Genomic DNA, 17,920 nt, shown 5'->3' on the forward strand with positions numbered 1-17,920 from the left:
CGGAGCGAGCACGGGACAGGACTTAACTCGAAACTTTCGTGAATTAATACGTTTTTACCGATTTTGAATCGAACAATAGATATAGAGGGAAACGAGAAAATGTAACCATTAGAAATGATATTACGTATGGAACTCTTTAATTTACATACTCCTACTATAAGGGAAAATTGTCCAAAAAGTCATAAACCTATTGCACTTTTGCTAATTTATTCTTAAATATTTTAATTTTGCCAATTAAGTCCTAAACCTTTTCATATCTTACTAATTGAGTCTATCCGGCTAATTTTGGCTGGAAATCGCTAACATGAACATTAGTGGTCCTACGTGGCATGGTCGGCGCCAACGTGAACAAATTTAAATAATATTTTTAATTTTTTCAAAATTTTTAATTAATTAGTTAATTTTTTTTACAACTCTAGCCGGTGAGGGCCCTCGCTTGGCCTCGGAGAGGGCTGCGACGTCCTTACCGCTAACAGGCAAAGAATGTGGATCTGGCCACAGGCAAGGGCGTCGAGCCCTCCCTAGATCCAGGTGACGGCCGCAACGCCCTTGCTTGGTTTGGAAGAGGGCTTGATGCCCTTGCTTGGATCTTGAATAGGGTGTGGAGACTCTTGCCTGTGGCTAGCGAGAGTCGTGACGCCCTCACCCAAACCAGGCAAGGGCATTACAACCCTTGCTTGGATTTGGGTGAGGGCTCGACGCCCTTACCCGTGGCCGGTGAGGGTGCAACGGCCCTTGCTCATGGCTGTCGAGGGCCGTGACACCCTTGGCAGCCGCAGTTGGGAAAAAAAACAAAGGAAAGAAAAGAAGAAAAATAAAAAAAACTTGAAAAAATATAATTAAAAAATGTCTACGTCAGCGATTTCCGACAAAAATTGACCAGACGGACTCAATTGGTAAAACGTTAAAAGGTTTAGGACTCAATTGATAAAATTAAAAAATTTGGACTGAATTGGTAAAATCATAATAGATTTTAAACTTTTTGGACAATTTTCCCTTACTTCGATACGCAGACTTTCCCCGATCACAATACAGTTGAAAGGCAAACTCATGATGACAACTATTAAATTCTATTGCAATTACGCCTAACTTCTTGGACGAAATTTAAATAAAAAAGGGTGATATTATGTTATATGTAATTCCCACGCCATATATTATTAATAGAGCTTGCAATAGTAGACTAATTTTGGGCTTCTTTTGACATTTTTCTTTTGAGATAATTACCAAAAAAGTTTTAAACCTATTGTATAGATGCTAATTTAGTTCTAAACTGTTCGATTTGACCAATTTAAACATTTCGACGATTTATAAATGTAGTCCTTTCGGTCAATTTTGGCGGGAAATCATTGATGTGGACTCTGGTTATCTTACGAGGCACGGCTGGCATTGAGGTGAACAATGTTTGCAATTCTTTAAAAAAGGTTTCCAAACTTTTTTTTTCCATTTCTTTATTTGTTTCATCTTTTATAAAAAAAAGAAAATCTTTAAAATAATGCAAAAGTTGTCAATGTCAGTATTGGCCGTGTCACATAAGATGACTAGCGTTTACGTCAGCTATTTCCGATCAAAATTGGTTGGAAAGACTACATTGACAAGTCGTTAAAAGATTTATGACTAAATTGGCTAAATTGAAAAGTTTAGAATTAAATTGATATCCGGATAATAGGTATAGGAATTTTTTTGTTTAATTTTCCCTTTTTTCTTTTTTAGTGTTCTTTATTAACTTTGCCACAAGGTATTCTCCAAATTTTATTCAGAGGGTACATTGTAGATAACGTGGAACTCTACATTTTTTTTTTTGGTCTAGAAAGTGGAACTCTACATTGGGTGGTTATATTGCAGAGTAATATAGACGCGAGATGCAAACAGCGCCGGCATGGGAATGACTTAGTGATTAAGGATTGAACATAGACATGTCATTAGTTCAATTCACCACGTGGAGTGGGGTTTACTTTACTTATTCGAAATATTTTCAGGATATATTATATGCTCCAAGTTCTATCTTTCAAGGACATATACTAGATTTCGTACCTCAACATGATATTAAAAAATGTGGGGAAAAGGAAGGGGCTGATTCCAAAAAAAGAATACCAACTTTATCTTGAGTGACAATTCTGACTCGAACTTTTATTTGTCTTAATAAAAAACATCAACTTTTACTCTAATCTCAAATTTGATCCCCATGATGTGAAATTTTCAAATTATTCGGGCTGAAATTGGGATTTAAGTAAAAGTTGGTGATTTTTTATGAGACAAAAAAAAATTCTGGCCAAAATTGTTATTTAAGGTAAAGTTGGTATATATATATTTTTTTGAATTAGGCCGAAAAGGAAGTGTCAAAACTATATTCGGTTCCATAACAGACCTTTCTATGAGTTCACATGCCCCGGTACCAGATTCCCCGAAACACTTAACAACGGCCAATATGAGCATATAGAAGAAGAGGAAAACAAAAAACGATGACGTTTCATGCTAAAATTATAGATCCTGCTGAGATGAACCTGGATCCGATTCCCCGCTTAAACCCTCTATGAAGAAAAATAAGGTATGGCCAGCTTTTTCTCATCCAGCAAAAACTTGATCAACCTGATTGCGACCCAGAAGCATTTTGGACCGGGTCGGTTCATCTGTTGTGTGCAGATTCCGCGACGAGAAAGAGAGAGAAAACAAGGGAGAGAAAGAGGAGCTCGCGAAGTAGCGGAATGAAAACTCGGTGGGATTCTCCATGAACTATCATCAACATTTCAGTCAACTCTCAAATGAATTACATCTTCGTGTGTGTTTGAAAACTCAGATTACACTCTACAAATCAGCTCAATGTTGCTAACTAATTCTCCTGCCAAGATAACTAACTAACCATCACCCACATATGACAGCTTGTGCATTTCCTCAGTTGAATGGCATCGCATCCAGTCCTATCTCAATCTTTCGATTATCGCATTGAAGTATTCATCCGATCAGGGACTAGCAATCTGAATCCCACACATCATCAACCTTGTTCAACCCGACATATGAGGATTTCTTTGCCTTGCCCTTGTGTTTGAATCATGGTTGGAAATCTGGAATAGTCTGAAGTACACAACATATTCAAATTATAAGCCAAGGAACATCTAATATCCTGAAGAAACATATAATTTGTACAATTTCCTTTACTAAACAGGTGAATAAGTATATTTTTCAATAATGCTCAACGTACTAAGACTCCTCTACTAAATTAGCTTGGTAAGTAACTTGAAAGACTCATTTTGGGTATATAATGGGTTTACTAGCTCAAATAGCTATTATAGATTGTCACATCAACTAGTATACTGATTTACTAGAGGAATCTTAATATCTTAGTGTTGCTCATATAATTTACAGGTTGGCGTTGGGTCAACTAACCCGTCTCGACTTCGAAGGATCTATTTCTTTTCTTTTTGGCTTGAATCATAGTTGGAAAATTGGAACAATCAAAATTACAAAGTATTCAAGAATAAATGGTAAGAACTTCTCTAATCCTTCGTCACACCATCTCCACAAGTTGCATCCAGTCACAGGTTCCTCTGGTTAACCGTACATGAGAGAGAACTCCCATACTTAAAGCCTCAAAGCAAAATTCTATTTGCGAAGAGAGGTCATCAAATGATATCCACAGAAGAACTAACTAACCGCTCCTGGAGAAGGCAGCAACAGAGGAATACATCTGATGGGGACATGAAGAAATTAGGCTAACCCACCAGAAAAAAAATGAAAGCATTCATTTTTTTCGAATTGTATACCCTTTCAATCCAATGATGCATAAGCATGTGCTACTCAGTTGAGTCATGATGTGAGAAAGTTGCAAAACTTTATACGACCATGCTCTTTTGAACTTTATTGAATTTTTCTTGGCCAGAACAAATATTGAAACAGAGAGCAACAGCCAACGGCTATGTCATATGAAATGAATTAATATTATAGCGAAAACAAAGACTTCTAACCTCAGTAGCAATTTCTGGTCAACACCAAAAGGCTGAAATTTGGGATGGCGTTTCTCTTTACAAGATGATCAACCTCACAATTTGGCCCATATAACGAAAGGATTTTGTTGCTTCTTTCAAGCATTTATTTTTCTCATCACGCGACCAGTGCTGCATCAGTATCAGAAAAAACACGCGATACATTATTGTGAGGCAACTGACATTCGATTAAAAGAAAATGTGGCTGTCTAGGCATTTACCTCTCCAAGCATGTTAAGCTTCTCTCGAACACCTTTCAGTGATTCATGCACATCTCCCTCCCATTGGCAGAATTCCAAATCCCTTCCTTCTAGTATCTTCTGAGAGACCTAAGACATCATATATATTATTGAAGAAAGTTGGCTCTAGGTTAAGCAGTGTAAAATTTCAGTTTTTGGGAGCTCAAATTTTTCAACACATGCAACATGCAAAATCCTTTCCATCTGAAAACACAAAATGTTTATATCATAGAAGAAACCTTATTGAAACAAGATGCTACAATATTTACTATAATATGAAGAAAGTACCAGAAAGAAAAACAACATATAAAGAATGGACATCCAGGGGATGGACTAACATGATGTAAAGAAGAGCCAGGGTGTGAACCAGTAACCATGAAAGAGACTAAGGAAAATGGCATAGGTCAAACCTGCACTCTGGCTTGTAATTCAAAATTGTCCATCTACTTTCATATGGTTGAAGGTAATCCTTGTACTTCCTAAAAAGCACATTGTTCGTCATTCCATCAAATTTCTTCACTAGAGAGGCACCGTGAAAATCGCTAATTTAGATAAAAGGACATTTGACACTTTCTGATTCCATCAATTTCAGGGACATGACGTGAACAAGACCGCACATTAAATGTTCATTGAAGCCCCATAGAAAAGCAATATGAGATGCTTTAACGTGCATGAATCTTTCAAAAAGCATCACAATTTATTAACTTTTCTTTTTCTCCATTTCAAAATCTCCAGGTGCTCTATGAAAAGTTAAAGCTTGGAAGATGAGATCAGTTTTGTGTAGCACCTACATGGAATGATTCACAAAGTAGATTTCCAAGATGAATTTGCACTCTGTACAGGTCTATGTAGTGGCATACGGAGTCATTTAAGAGGGCAAAAGTACCATGATGTCATTTTGGTCTTCTTAGAAGCCATCAGTAGTTTTTCACAGCCACGAAGGAGAAAAAGTTATAAAAAATGGCATGACAAATTTTCCATTTACTTAAAACTAATGAACCTAACAGAGATACTTGATTGCATAACATCTACAAAGTATTAGGACTTAATTGCATAACTGAAAGTTTTAAGACCAGATTTCATTTTGAGTGTAAGTATTAGAACTTCTAGTGCGCTTATTCCTAGAATTTTCCCTTAAATATGAGTCGATTCATTGCACAAGACACTAGATGCACTTCACCACTTGATCCATCCTGCTTGTATTCCATATGGAAGTTCTCATCATTTTCTGTCATTTTGCAGAATTAATTGGAGTATTACAACTTTCGAAGTTTCTAGGACTTCCTGGTCTCCAAATACCACCATCCGGTAACTTCTATGTTTTACTGAACTTTCACTCTACATACTCTTATGTTGGACCAACTTAAACGAAAACCCTCGAAAACCAACATTTCCCTCCAGAGATAGAGTTTCTCAATAACTCCAGCTTGGTTTTTCATCTATTAGCACTATATCATTTGCAAAAGGTATGCATCAAGGAACATCATCTTCACAATGTCCTTCTAACATCGTCCATCCCCATTTTCGTGAGCAAAATGAAAAGGGCTCGTGATAGGAGTCACCTGAAGTATTTTGCTAAGTATCACTTATATGACAAACAAGCATGTACCATATCTAGAATTTCATCAGCTAAAAACACTATAGAAAAAGATAAGACCGTGTCCGAAAATGTAGAAGGGTCCAGTGAGTAAAAATCATCTGCAAACACTCATCTAATAACTTCTAAAGGCATCCTTCTTTCGACCTTGAACAATCTGAATTCGATTTATGAATGACTGGAGATTTTGCTGACTTCTGGGCACTGACAACTTCACATCACCTCCCAACTGACGATATTCATTCTGTAAAATTTCAGGAAAGACTGAAAACTCAACTCTGCTGCTTCATTTTTCAAACAGGTTGAACTAATTCCAGAGAACCTAACTGACTCAGGACTAATGTTCATATACTTAGGGCCCGTTTGGCAAGTTGCCAAATAGTGAAAACTTTTGTTCTTTTGTTCCCAGAATCAGTTTAGGAACAGAAATCCGTTTGTTAAAAATTTTTGTTCTTTGTGCCCGGGCACAAATTTGGAAAAAATTGTTCCCAAAATCAGTTTTGGAACAAAATCAAGAAGCAAAAAAAAAATAGCTTCTTGATTCTGGGAACAATTTTTCCATTTCTGATTCTTCTTGGTTTTCTTCTTTCTCTTGGTTTGTTGTTCTTCGCCCGCCGCCGGCTGCTGGCCACTGGCGACTGGCCACAGGCCAGGGCCGGCGAGGGCGGCTCGCGGCCGCGACGGCGAGGCCTCGCCCAACCATGGCGAGGCCTCGCCCAGCCATGGCGAGGCTGACCTCGCCGTCGCGACCCAGGCGAGGGAGATGGGTCGCCGCCGGCCACCGACCACCAGCGACTGGCCACAGGCCAAGGCTGGCGAGGGCGGCTCGCGGCCGCGATGGCGAGGCCTCGCCTAGCCATGGCGAGGCCGACCTCGCCGTCGCAACCCAGGCGAGGGAGATGGGTCACGATGGCGAGGTCAGCCTCGCCAGATCTGGGCGAGGTCAGCCTCGCCAGATCTGGGCGAGGTCAAGCCTCGCCCAGCCAAGGCGAGGCCGGCGGCGAGGGTCGCGACGCCCTGGCCGGCCCTGGCCTGTGGCCGATCGTCGGCGCTGGCAACCGGCCATGGCCAAGGAAGGGAAGGGGAAGAAAGAAAAAAAAAGAAAAAAAGGAAAAAAAATGATAAAAAATGATTAAAAAATCAAACTATTATTAATAAAAAGAAATTTTGTGTAGTTACCAAACGCATTTCTGTTCTTTTTCTATTCTAAGAATAGAAATTTTGGGCAGTTACCAAACGCCTTCAAATGCTTAGAAATTATTCCCGGGCACGGAATAAAAAAGAATCATTTCTGAGCAGAATCAGTCCCTGGGCACGGAATCGTTGCCATGCGCACCCTTATAAAGCCAAAAATTATGATTTAAGAATTAAAAAAAAAAACAGCGAAAGAGAGGATGTACATGCCAAGAATGATTCATCGTTAGGACAACATGGAATATCAACATTCTATGAGCATTAAACAGCACAAACTTAGAGTTTCATAATATGTAATGTGTAAGTACTGCAATATCAGTCTTGTCAGAGATGCAGGTAGCTAAAAGCACGCATAGAGTAGTTAGGCCAAAACTTACCTGGTTCACTATCAATTGACCACCTGCTATGTGGGAGAAGTATATGTTGTAAAAATGGGAAAGGAACAAAGGGGCACTCTTTTCTGCAAGTTCCTCTAAATACTTGGAATATGAAATCCCTGCATTGCTAGGTTCGGGGATTGCAACATTCTGCTGGGAAAACCATTCTAGATCTTTTGAAAGGCCTTCTGAACGTTCCAATCCAGTTTTAGTGAAGTAGGCATCTGCAAGTACAGGAACCATAATGTTGAGCAATTATCAAGAGTAACTGCTTGAGTATAAATGAATATGGTTTTTAATACATTGTGCAAGTAACATGTTGCTTTATGACATGGTTCACTACAGTTGGAGATCTAGATGGGCGCTGTACAAACTACAATAAGAAGACGCAATGGTCTCACTAGATTATGGACTATACATACTCGCAACTCACATGTAAACTGCATAATCTATACATACACGCAACTCACATGTAAACTGCACCAGCTTCCATGACAAAACAGCTTTCCTATGAGAATTTCCAAAATGGCACAGGGCAGTGCTCCAAGCAATCCCTTATATGAGAACCTCTCAAACATCACTTGAACTTGGTCCAGATTAAAGGGGCAAGATAGCAATTACATCTACAGGAGTCTAAATTTCTTGACTTTACAGTAACTCCGAATCCCGACAAAGTATACATATATCTATCAAGCCACCATAGTCAGCAACCTCAAACAGCTCAGAGTAATTATCTACACAGAAGCCAATTACAAGGTCCACAAGATGGAACCCATGACACACTGAAAAGCAACCAATTAGTCAATTACCAAACTAGAATCCCAATAGTGACAGAATCAATGAGTTCAGAAAACAATATAAATCGGGAGGCTTAAATGAAGGGTCATGCCATGTGAGAAGGGGAAAAGAAACACTCACAAGCAACATCACTCGATTCATCCACGATTCTCTCGACGGTGTCGAAAACCAGCTTGCTATCGACCAAGTACTTGACGAAACCTTCCAAGTTAGGGATCCACGTCTCCCCACCCTCGCCGCCTTCCGACGACAATCCGCCTTCCACGTCCTCTCCCCCTCCTCCCCCTCCTTCTTCTTCTCCGCTCACTACATCCCCAACCTCGCCGTCGCTGCCGCTATCGCTCCCGCTATCGCCGCTGCTATTGCCGCTCCTTTTGACCTTGCGCGTGTACTTGCCGCCGACGTTGCGGAGCCTCATGGCGACGAACCTCATCTCCTCGGTGATGCCCTCGGTCTCCCCCGGGAAGAGCTTCCGGTACCTCTTCCTCTTCTTCACCACCGGCAGGTTGGTGCCGACGCTCGGTGAGGCGGAGGAGCAGCGAGGAGTGAAGGAGAGCTGCCTGTCCGTCGCTCGCTTCGCGTCGCGGAGGAGCGGAATGGAGCATGACCTGGAAAATGAGAATCGACGGAGGAGAGGTGGCGGAGCTGATTTGTACGGCGGCGTGGAGGTCGGCGGCGGCGGCGGCGGCGACCACAAAGACATTGTGGCGGGCCGAGGAGTCGGAGGTGGACGGAAGGTGGGGAGATGAAAACTGCAGCGCCTCGGCCGGCTTTCTCCAACAGCCAAAAGTAAATAGAGGTGAAAATGACGCGAAAATATATGATTTACAAAAAATAATATTTGTATTATTTAAAATAGTGAAAAAATTATCATTGATAATAATTTATAATTGATTATTTCCGGATACAATGGAAATATTCTTATTTATTTTTATAAACAATAAAAACGATCATATTTAGAAAAATATTTTTCAATTCATTCACTTTTCGCAAAGCAAATGTATCCTCTAAAAATGACAGAAACGACAATAAATACCCATTATATGATCAAAATTGGAAATATACTTTTCAGGATCGATAACTTTCACAAATCAAACAAAGCCAAATCGAGAAAAAAATTCTAATGGAAAAAACTCTTTACTGAACAATATTTCGAATAACAATGCTCCGGGGTAACGGTTCTCGATTGTTGCGCTTGTCGCCCTTTTCCATCCTTTCAAATGTTTAGCACATCACATAAACTTTAGAACATTTTAAGAAGAACGAAAACGGTATCACAGGGCATGAACAAGAATCAAATCTTTCCTTTTCCTTATCCTCTGTTACAAAGTTAATGTACAAAAGGGTTACATGCTGCGCAGAGGCTTCTCACGAATTTGCCATGGCTATTGCTAACATCACAGGAAGCAGAAAACTTCTGATACTAACACATGTACAACGTGGGAGGAGTACAAAAGGGGATGAAGACTTTCATGTTGCCCGTCGGTGTAACCCCCCCGGTGGTTATGAATTACCTTGGCACGCCGACTTTCGACGACCTTGACAAAGGAATTGTGTGCTGCAAAGTGCAGAACGTGGAGACGCTGATCGACGTCGTGTGTTCTCTCACTCGAGATGCACCATTGAGAACAAAAGAATTTGGTGTTGTTATGTACAGATGTTCAAGCTGCACTTTCTGGGTACACCGTTGGCTTCCGTCCGAGCAGCAGAAATCATCAGATCCCCCGAAATTCAATTAACTATGATCATCTATGTGTATTGGGCTTTCAGCTTGTGCAGAAAATCCAATGTCTCTGTGTATGAAGGATCGGTACGGTTAACCGGTTTGCATGAATTTATATGATCTGTAGACTCCAGCACCTGTGACAAAAAATTCAAGGCTAATCATCAAGCTGCGAATTTGACTTTTACACTCAACCAGAGTTCTTTTGTCTGGACAGATTCCCAGTCAAATGTTCCAGATAGTAGCACTTAGACATGAGAACAGATGTTGTCAAACGAAGCTAACAAGATCCAGAGCTGATAAGAGGTACGCCATGTAGAGTGTGCACTAACACAATCACAGAAATCCCAATACTAGCACAAATCGCATTGAGGACAATGTAAATAAGCAGTACTTACAACAAGTTCACCAAATCCAGGATATGCTGACTCGATTGACACAATTTCCATCCGGAAGGCCCATCCTCCGTAACCTTCTACAATTGGAGTTACCTTGGTCTGCAAAATAGTGCTATTTACCATACAAGACATGTATGCACGAGAGGAAGCATTTACACGTCCAAAGTCAATAAAAACTGACCTCACAGAAACTCAACACATCTAGCAGTCCTTTCTTGTTTCGCTGACGAATGAAGTCGTTTAACTCTATTAATCTTGGAGACCCACTTCTCAGCTCTCCTATCTATAGTTAGCAAAAGTAAAGATGCCATTACGATCCACAAGCTCACTGATCAATTAAAGTACAAAGAGCTGACTGCACCAAGAAGTATAAGAACAAAGAATCTCCTTGAAAATATTAAAAATGTTATATACTAACAGTTGGGGCTGGGCGAAGCACAAGACCCATTCGCCAAGGCATGTCCGCAAGTTTGCTTCCAAAGTGTGGACAGCTGTAGAACACCTGATCAAGCGACATGAAAAACTATTCAGTGAATTTAAATATTCTGAAACGGGAAGCCAAAGTTATATGAAAGAACAGTTAAACAAAATAAACTGAGATTTCAAAAGCACAGTTTGATGTAAAGCAAAACATACAACTCCAACAGTATTCTTCACCAGGTTGTCAATATTTTCTGTCATTGCTTTATAGAGCATCTGCTTGACAACTAGGCCACCCATGCTGCAAAAAAAAAAGAAAAAAAAAAGAAGGATTTCATGATGTATAATCAATCGGCTTTATAAGGATATCAATACTGTTTTTCCCCTCTTTTGTTTTTGTGTTCCTTATGGTGCGTGTGGTGGAATGCAACGAGGGTGATGGGGCAATGTGAAGAGATCCTCTTATGAGGTGGTTGCAATAGAAAACGAGCAAGCCACTGTCTGAATCTATCTGAAAAGATAGATAGTAGTAGTAGTACAAACTCTTCAGCCCCTCATTTTCTGATCCGCATATGCGCAAAACTCTTTTAATGATAGTTTCTAAAAACAGTAGTTTCTCATCACAATGAAAACTTTGAAACTACAAAGCATGTTCTAAATTTAACCATCAAAAACTGAAACAGCCCAAACAAGCGGAAGATCAGGAGGAAAAAAAGGGATTTCACGTTAGAGCTCTAAAAACAGATACAAATGCCAAGTCGATGAGGAAAAAGAGCCAATGCCTATTAGAATGAAACATACCTGTGAGTTATGAACACAACAGGACGATCCCCAATACCGGCAGCAACAAGCTTCTGCAAAAGCATGGAGCTCACTTCCTGGTCATAAAAACAAGAAAATCGGACAGATGCTGCATTAGCTCCAGTTGATAGCATTTGTGCATACAGAAGCCAACAAGAGTATTTAAAAACTGAAAAATGATGACGAACAGCAAATTTAACTCCATGAGTGATTCAGGATTAACATAATTTTACTTTGATAGCAGATTACTTTCTTTGATTTTATTATACACTTCAGAATAAAATATATACTATACCACACTGCAGATGCTAGAAAGAAATTCACAAACACTACCTAGCGGACAAAGAAAAATATATGATAATACACATAATTAAATGAGCTGAGGTATTGGAATATAGCTCCTAATATCATAATACTCTTGTAATCCATTCTTACAAAGCACACAATAGGCTATTAGTGCTGTGGTTTTGGGATACAGAAAAACCACACACTGCTGACTTCTCCTTATTGAGAATGGGATATGATAGAAAACTCTCCTTTAAATTTTCAGCCAGAACCAATATACCGATAGAAAGAAACAATATATCGGGTACATTAATACTGGTTTACAAAATTGGTACACTAAGTAATGTAATCGTTTACTGGGTATTATAAACGGCCCACTTGTTTGTTTGCCCTTGCAGCCTGCCACATCACTTAGAATACGGATATTGTAAGCTAACCTTTATATACTTAGCATTAGTAAAAAAGAAGAAAGAATTGTAGAAATCTTCTGTTAATACCTTGTAAATTTTTTTTTTTTGTCCTTTCTTGCTTAATTAAAAAGAAGACAAAAGAACAATTCATGAACAAGGAAAAGTTCCTTACTCAGAGACTGAAAAATAAAAGACCTACCAAAATGAAGATACTCTTAAGTTAAGGAACAGACCTGAAGAGGGAGGGTAGCTCCAGACCACTGGGTAAGATTTGTCTGCACATAATATTGGAATTTTCAGTTATATATCACAAAAACTTTCCAAGTTGAGAGGGACCTTCAGAACTCTTAGTTGCAAGAGAAAGATCTACGATGAAGCTTAAAAAAATTACCCCTATAAAATGGAAAGCTGGAAAGCATTAACTATTTGTATATCTAGCACAAACCTTGTATTTGAGAGTAAAGAGACGCGCTTCAGGGAAATCAGTAGAGAGCCATTCAGCTGGCCAGAACGTTCCTTGCATCCCTGCTTCCTGATCAATCCTCTCAACCAAGCCAGACTTTGTTGAAGTTTTGTCGTCTGCTATGCGCCATGTCTTGTAAGGCCCTCCTCGCAAGCCATGAACAAAAACAACATCTAATGGAGGTAGTTCTGAGTTTAAGCCATTGTGAGATACATCGCCAGATCTTGACAAGATCTCCTCATCGGAAGCCCCTTTCCCAGGTGAGTCCTCGAAATTCTCAGAATTAGGACCAGCCACAGATGATTTACTATCAGGAACAGCATCTCTACCTGTCCTTTTCAAACACTTCCAGTGGGGCAGTTCAGGATTGATTAGAAATATCATGTCATCGTAATGAGGACATATGGTGCTTCCACCTGCATTGCCAGAGACACTGGAATCGTCTTTATCCGCCTGGTCATTGCAAAGCACATTCAACAGTGTTGCCCTAGCATAGCTCTGTAATTTAAGGTCATTGCAACCTGGAATTTTCCCATTGGCACAATCTTCAAGCCATCTACACCAAGTATCATCTTTTGCAATGACCTCCCGGACTTTTGGTAGAAGTGAAAGGATGGTCAAAAAACGAGCTGCATGCTTCCGAATGAGACCAGTAGGTGGCACTCGAACATTAGACGATTCATTCTTTTCTGGAAGTGACGATTCTGCAGGAGCATCTGAGACCCTCTGTGCAACTTCCGTGGCTCTTGATGCATCATATGCTTCAATAGCGGCAAGTTTCTCATAATCATCACATAGAAGAAAGCGCCTTAACAAATGTAATACACCATATTCTGTTACTCTGTCCTGAGACGAGACATCTTCTGCACATAATTCAGTAAGTGCTTTAATCCCTTTAAGGGTCGCCAATGCAGAATCTGCAGCACTAATTCTAGGGCGAGCATCTTTCTTTAGATTTTTAGATGGTCCAACAAAAGGTTCCATAGACAGGAGATCTGCTAATGGAAGTGTGTCCAGAGATTCCGTAGCCGTTTCCAACTGATTTCCAGCTAAACCAACAACAGCACCTGCCAACTGGTTAGCAATTTGTCCAGCGGAAAGCATATTCGACTGATCAATTTGATTCTGCAAAATAATAGAGTTCTAATTGTAACAAACACTCCACTAACCAGGTAAACAAAGAAATGATCTCAACCAAGAGCTAGAAGAATGAATATTCCAAAGAATGGATTTTGTTCGAGAAGATTAACACTCTTACTCGTTGCCCTGTAGTGGAAGTCGTTTAATACTCGTCTAGAGATTTTGGAACTTTTCCTTGTAAATAATTTTTTTATAAGGGTGGCAGCCCTTGCTGCTCTTCAATGCATTTATTACTCATCAAAAGAAAACACCGCCACCAGCTGAAGTGACCACCTTCAGCAACAACTATTTTGCAGTTTGATGGAGAGCAGACAGTAATGACTAAAATGCATACAGAAGTATAAATATTATGTTTAAACTAATAGGTTTAACTTATGTCCTCATACAACATCCTGAAAAGATCAAACTACTTCAGTAAATTATAAAATGCAATGTAACTTCAGAATGGAATACAAACAATGAAGATCATAACCAAACCTTCACTTTGTCGCCCTTGGGTTGTGCATTTCCTTTGAGGGATGATGCTTTGCCGAAACCCAGAAATTCAGATAGCAGGATAGCTAACCAGCCTTGCGAAATTGGCACAGAATATGGTCCATAGTCTTCAAGAATGCGTGAGAGGACCTTTGTTGCTGAAGATCGTACTATATCCGAGGACCCTCTCCCACATACCCACTGAAGCAATATCGCAGACCATCTTTGACTCTCTTCGAGAGATAAATAAGTGTCCCCTGAAGAAAGCAACTCCAGTGCCTTTGCTAGTGCTTCTTGTACTTGTTTATGCTTAGCTGTCCTCTTAACAGTATCTCTCAACAGATAGAGCCCCTTCTCCATGACGACTCTTCGCACCTCAGAGCTTCTTTCAACAGAAACCAGAAATGCGGATAATGCCACCAGAGCAAGTGAAATGTCTTCATTTTTGCTTGCCTGAGATATGGTGGAAAGGAGGCTTGAACCCCATTCAGGAACAGAATCATTTAGAGGCAAATTACGATCCTCCAGTAGCAAACGAGCCACCAGACTCCCATGCCATCTGACAGATCGCTCAGGAGCTCCCAAAGCAGTCATGACAGCATGCCCATCTTGATCCAGCTCTTGAATATGCAATCTATTCTCCTCAGATGCCAATGCCCAATTTGCTAAAGCCCATGCAGCAAAAGGTACGGCAACATGTTCACAATGCAGATCATCCCAAAGTCCAGGAACCACAGCAGATAACAAATTGCCTTGTGCTACTGAATTATCAAAAGTACGTTGCAACGACAACTTTTTGGGTGCAAGCCCTGCTCCTTCAGTACGGCCAGCATCTAAATGCTCCAGATTTGTTGGTTCATTAGTTCTAGCAAGTCCTAAAACTGTAGTGCCTTCTAGGATCTTGATCCCAATTCCTTTCATACCGCTATCACCATTGTCATCATCTTCATTTCCACTGGTCTCATCCATATGCAGTGCACCTTCCTCAATAACCTCAATGGCGGCAGCAATATCTCTCATTTCCGCATTTTTAGGCAAGGTAGACTTAACTGATTTCTTATCCAAATCATCGCAGTTAGATGTAACAATGTCCATTATTGCAGCAACTAGCATGCTCCTACCTTTCAAAGAATCAGAAATATCGAATGAACTACGTCTCGTGTGCTGCTCGCAGAAAATGTGATATATCAATTGCAAAGCATGAATTAAAGGCATCAAGAAGATCAAGAGAAAATGCCAGAGTGCAAAGAAAAAAATATTCAAAACATATAAAAGAAAGAAACTGACAGAAACCATTGTTGTGGGTTTCACCTCATAATTCTAAGCAACGATTGGTTGCTGCAATAATACATTTAACCTATATAAATAGATCAGAAAGGCATGTTGAAGCATCAATGTAACTCTCACTCTATCTAACATATTCTTCTAAAAATACTAATCAAACTGCGACGAACCAGATGTTTTCTGGAAATGACAACTAGTAAAAGTTCTTCATTGTTGTCCTTCTACAAAAACTTCCAAGGGTCCCTCTGATCTTGCCTCTAGCCAATTTCGAGAAAATGTAAAGTACATAAAGGTATCAGCAGCAGAATAGGCTAAGGTTACTTTGACATTGCCTAGATCCCCAAATTTTACTTCTACAAAATGCCCAGAAGTCTCCAACGAAGGAAAAAGGAACCTCATTTGATCTACGATGCTATTCTCTGAACGATACCACAAAATTGTATAGGTATTGCAATATGATTCAGTGTTCAAAATTTGAATTTTCTACAAAAGCCTCAAACAAACATGAAGCAATTGAGAAATTCGCCCATTATCTTCAATTATTACACATTACTAGTAGACAGCCTTTTGCCAAAAGTAAACTTGATTCCTAAATCAGTAAAACGACTTTCACAAAATAGCCATGCGTACTATCAACATTGCTGGGTCCGATACTCACAACTCCAAACAAAGGCGACTCACCTTCTTGGACCGCTGAGGATGGCATGAAAAAATAAACCTCAGCAGATTCGGCACAGCTCGAGGCCTTCCCAAAACAGCCTCGCAGACATTCGGGTCTGCAATCAAGTAAGCGAGCGCCCTCGCAGCCTCAGCCTGCGTCCCCAACCCCACGCCGGGGGTCGCCACCGTCTCCAGCAACCAATCCACCACCTTGCCGCCCCCAGCCCCGACAATCGCGGCCCTCCTCCCAACATTCGCAGCCGCAATGTCGGCGAGCAGAGCGGCCACCCGGACCTCGAACCCCACTCGGACCTCGTGGTTCGCCGAGGAGAGCACCGACCTCAGGGACTGCCACAGCACGGCGGCGGCGACCCCGGTCTGCCTGACGTGGTGGTAAATCCTCCTCAGCGAGTCCCCCGATCTGTGGACCGCGCCCTCGGCCGCCGAGTACAGCGGGTTAGGGCTACGCCCGCGCGCCCGATCGGGATCTCCGGCGGCCGCGGCGGAGGCGACGACGGCGGCGAGGAGCGTGGCGGAGAGGGCGAGCGCGGAGTTGCGGGCGAGATGGGACGGGGGAGCGGCGGCGGCGGCGGCGGGGAGAGGGGAGAGCGGCGGGGACGGCGGCGGGTGGAGGACCGGCGAGGGAGGAGCGCTGTGCAGCCGCCGAGGATCTAGCGACCCGTCGATCGGATCCTTGGGGGCCGGAGCCGAGGAGGAGGAGCAGGAGCGGGGGCGTGGGCGGGGGAGGCGAGAGCAGCGCCGGGTGCGACGGAAGCACAGGCGAAGCATGGCGGGGAAGATTTCTAGGGAGAGAGAAAGCGAAGATCGAGTCGGTTGAAGATGAAGATTGAAGATTGAAGGTTGAAGAAGGAGGAGAAGGAGATTTCGTTCGTTTTCTTGCAGGAGGGGAAGAGTGGCGGGAGGAGAATTCGCGACTCCTGAGGAGAGAGAGGAGAGAGAAGAGAGAGAGACGGGGGATTAACACGGCGAAGATGCGAATCATTTGGTTTTTGTTTAATTTTTTTTATGAAGAAAATCGAAAAACTGTAATAAAAAAAATTTCTGTTTTCTTTATGTTTTTATCTTCGGACATCATGGATTCGGTCGGATGTCATCAAGTTTTTAGAGAATTTCTTTTCCATTACGTGCACTTTAAAATGGCTTTAAAAACTCGCGAAAGCGTGTATTCGCCTTTCACTAAATGACCACTTATATATTACTATTTTTAAAAAATATCATATATATATATATATATATATATATATATATAGATCCGAGTGCTTAATGAGATTGCGAATTAATGTGAGATTTTGCTTGAAGCTGTGTGAATTGTATATATTTTCATTGACATTAAAAAGAAAAAAATGATAATTTCCGAGTTTTAAAAAAATCATATATATATATATATATATATTTCTACGAAATTATCATTTTTTTCTTTTTAAACGATGTGCATCCCCTAATCATAAATTCTCGCGTACGCCCAAATCACTCGATGCAAACTAGAAACGGGACTATTTAAACCCTAATTAAGATGCTTAATGAGATTGCGAATTAATGTGAGATTTTGCTTGAAGGTGTGTGAATTGTATTTATAAAATTTGAGGTATGTAAGTTGTCATTCCATCCAAAAATGTGTCTTTCTTTTTTAATCTTCGAAAGGGATTTAATGTGAAAGAG

The 17,920-nt window shown here is 40.9% G+C and overlaps 2 protein-coding genes across 8 annotated transcripts; both read right to left on the bottom strand.

The window, feature by feature from the left end:
• Nucleotides 1-2,695: 2,695 nt before the first annotated feature.
• LOC115680904 (probable inactive heme oxygenase 2, chloroplastic) lies at nt 2,696-8,942 on the bottom strand. Of its 4 annotated transcripts, none has more exons than XM_056311385.1 (5): nt 8,303-8,941; nt 7,385-7,608; nt 4,199-4,297; nt 3,960-4,109; nt 2,696-3,069 (listed from the first exon to the last, which is right to left on the bottom strand). In XM_056311385.1, the coding sequence occupies exons 1-4, from the start codon at nt 8,883-8,885 to the stop codon at nt 4,017-4,019; spliced, it is 999 nt and encodes a 332-aa protein (XP_056167360.1). In that variant the 5' UTR covers nt 8,886-8,941; the 3' UTR covers nt 2,696-3,069; nt 3,960-4,016. The 4 variants fall into 4 exon arrangements, with proteins under 4 accessions (XP_056167360.1, XP_056167358.1, XP_056167359.1 ...); XM_056311383.1 differs by having other exon boundaries at nt 4,199-4,306; nt 8,303-8,940; XM_056311384.1 differs by lacking the exon at nt 2,696-3,069 and adding an exon at nt 3,244-3,682 and having other exon boundaries at nt 4,199-4,306.
• A 530-nt stretch (nt 8,943-9,472) lies between these two features.
• LOC115680880 (uncharacterized) lies at nt 9,473-17,194 on the bottom strand. 4 transcript variants are annotated; one of them, XM_030604716.2, is made up of 10 exons: nt 16,262-17,194; nt 14,300-15,460; nt 12,665-13,807; nt 12,453-12,494; nt 11,525-11,601; nt 10,940-11,024; nt 10,722-10,805; nt 10,485-10,586; nt 10,304-10,402; nt 9,473-10,042 (listed from the first exon to the last, which is right to left on the bottom strand). In XM_030604716.2, the coding sequence occupies exons 1-10, from the start codon at nt 17,027-17,029 to the stop codon at nt 9,932-9,934; spliced, it is 3,672 nt and encodes a 1,223-aa protein (XP_030460576.2). In that variant the 5' UTR covers nt 17,030-17,194; the 3' UTR covers nt 9,473-9,931. The 4 variants fall into 4 exon arrangements, 3 of the variants coding, with proteins under 3 accessions (XP_030460576.2, XP_030460577.1, XP_030460578.1); XM_030604717.2 differs by having other exon boundaries at nt 14,300-15,417; nt 16,262-16,431; XM_030604718.2 differs by having other exon boundaries at nt 14,300-15,413; nt 16,262-16,400.
• Nucleotides 17,195-17,920: the final 726 nt, after the last annotated feature.

The sequence above is a fragment of the Syzygium oleosum genome, unplaced genomic scaffold (assembly GCF_021117445.2).
Source record: "Syzygium oleosum isolate NSW1041296 unplaced genomic scaffold, Sole_v2.1 Sole_v2.05, whole genome shotgun sequence".
In the NCBI taxonomy this organism is placed as follows: domain Eukaryota; kingdom Viridiplantae; phylum Streptophyta; class Magnoliopsida; order Myrtales; family Myrtaceae; genus Syzygium; species Syzygium oleosum.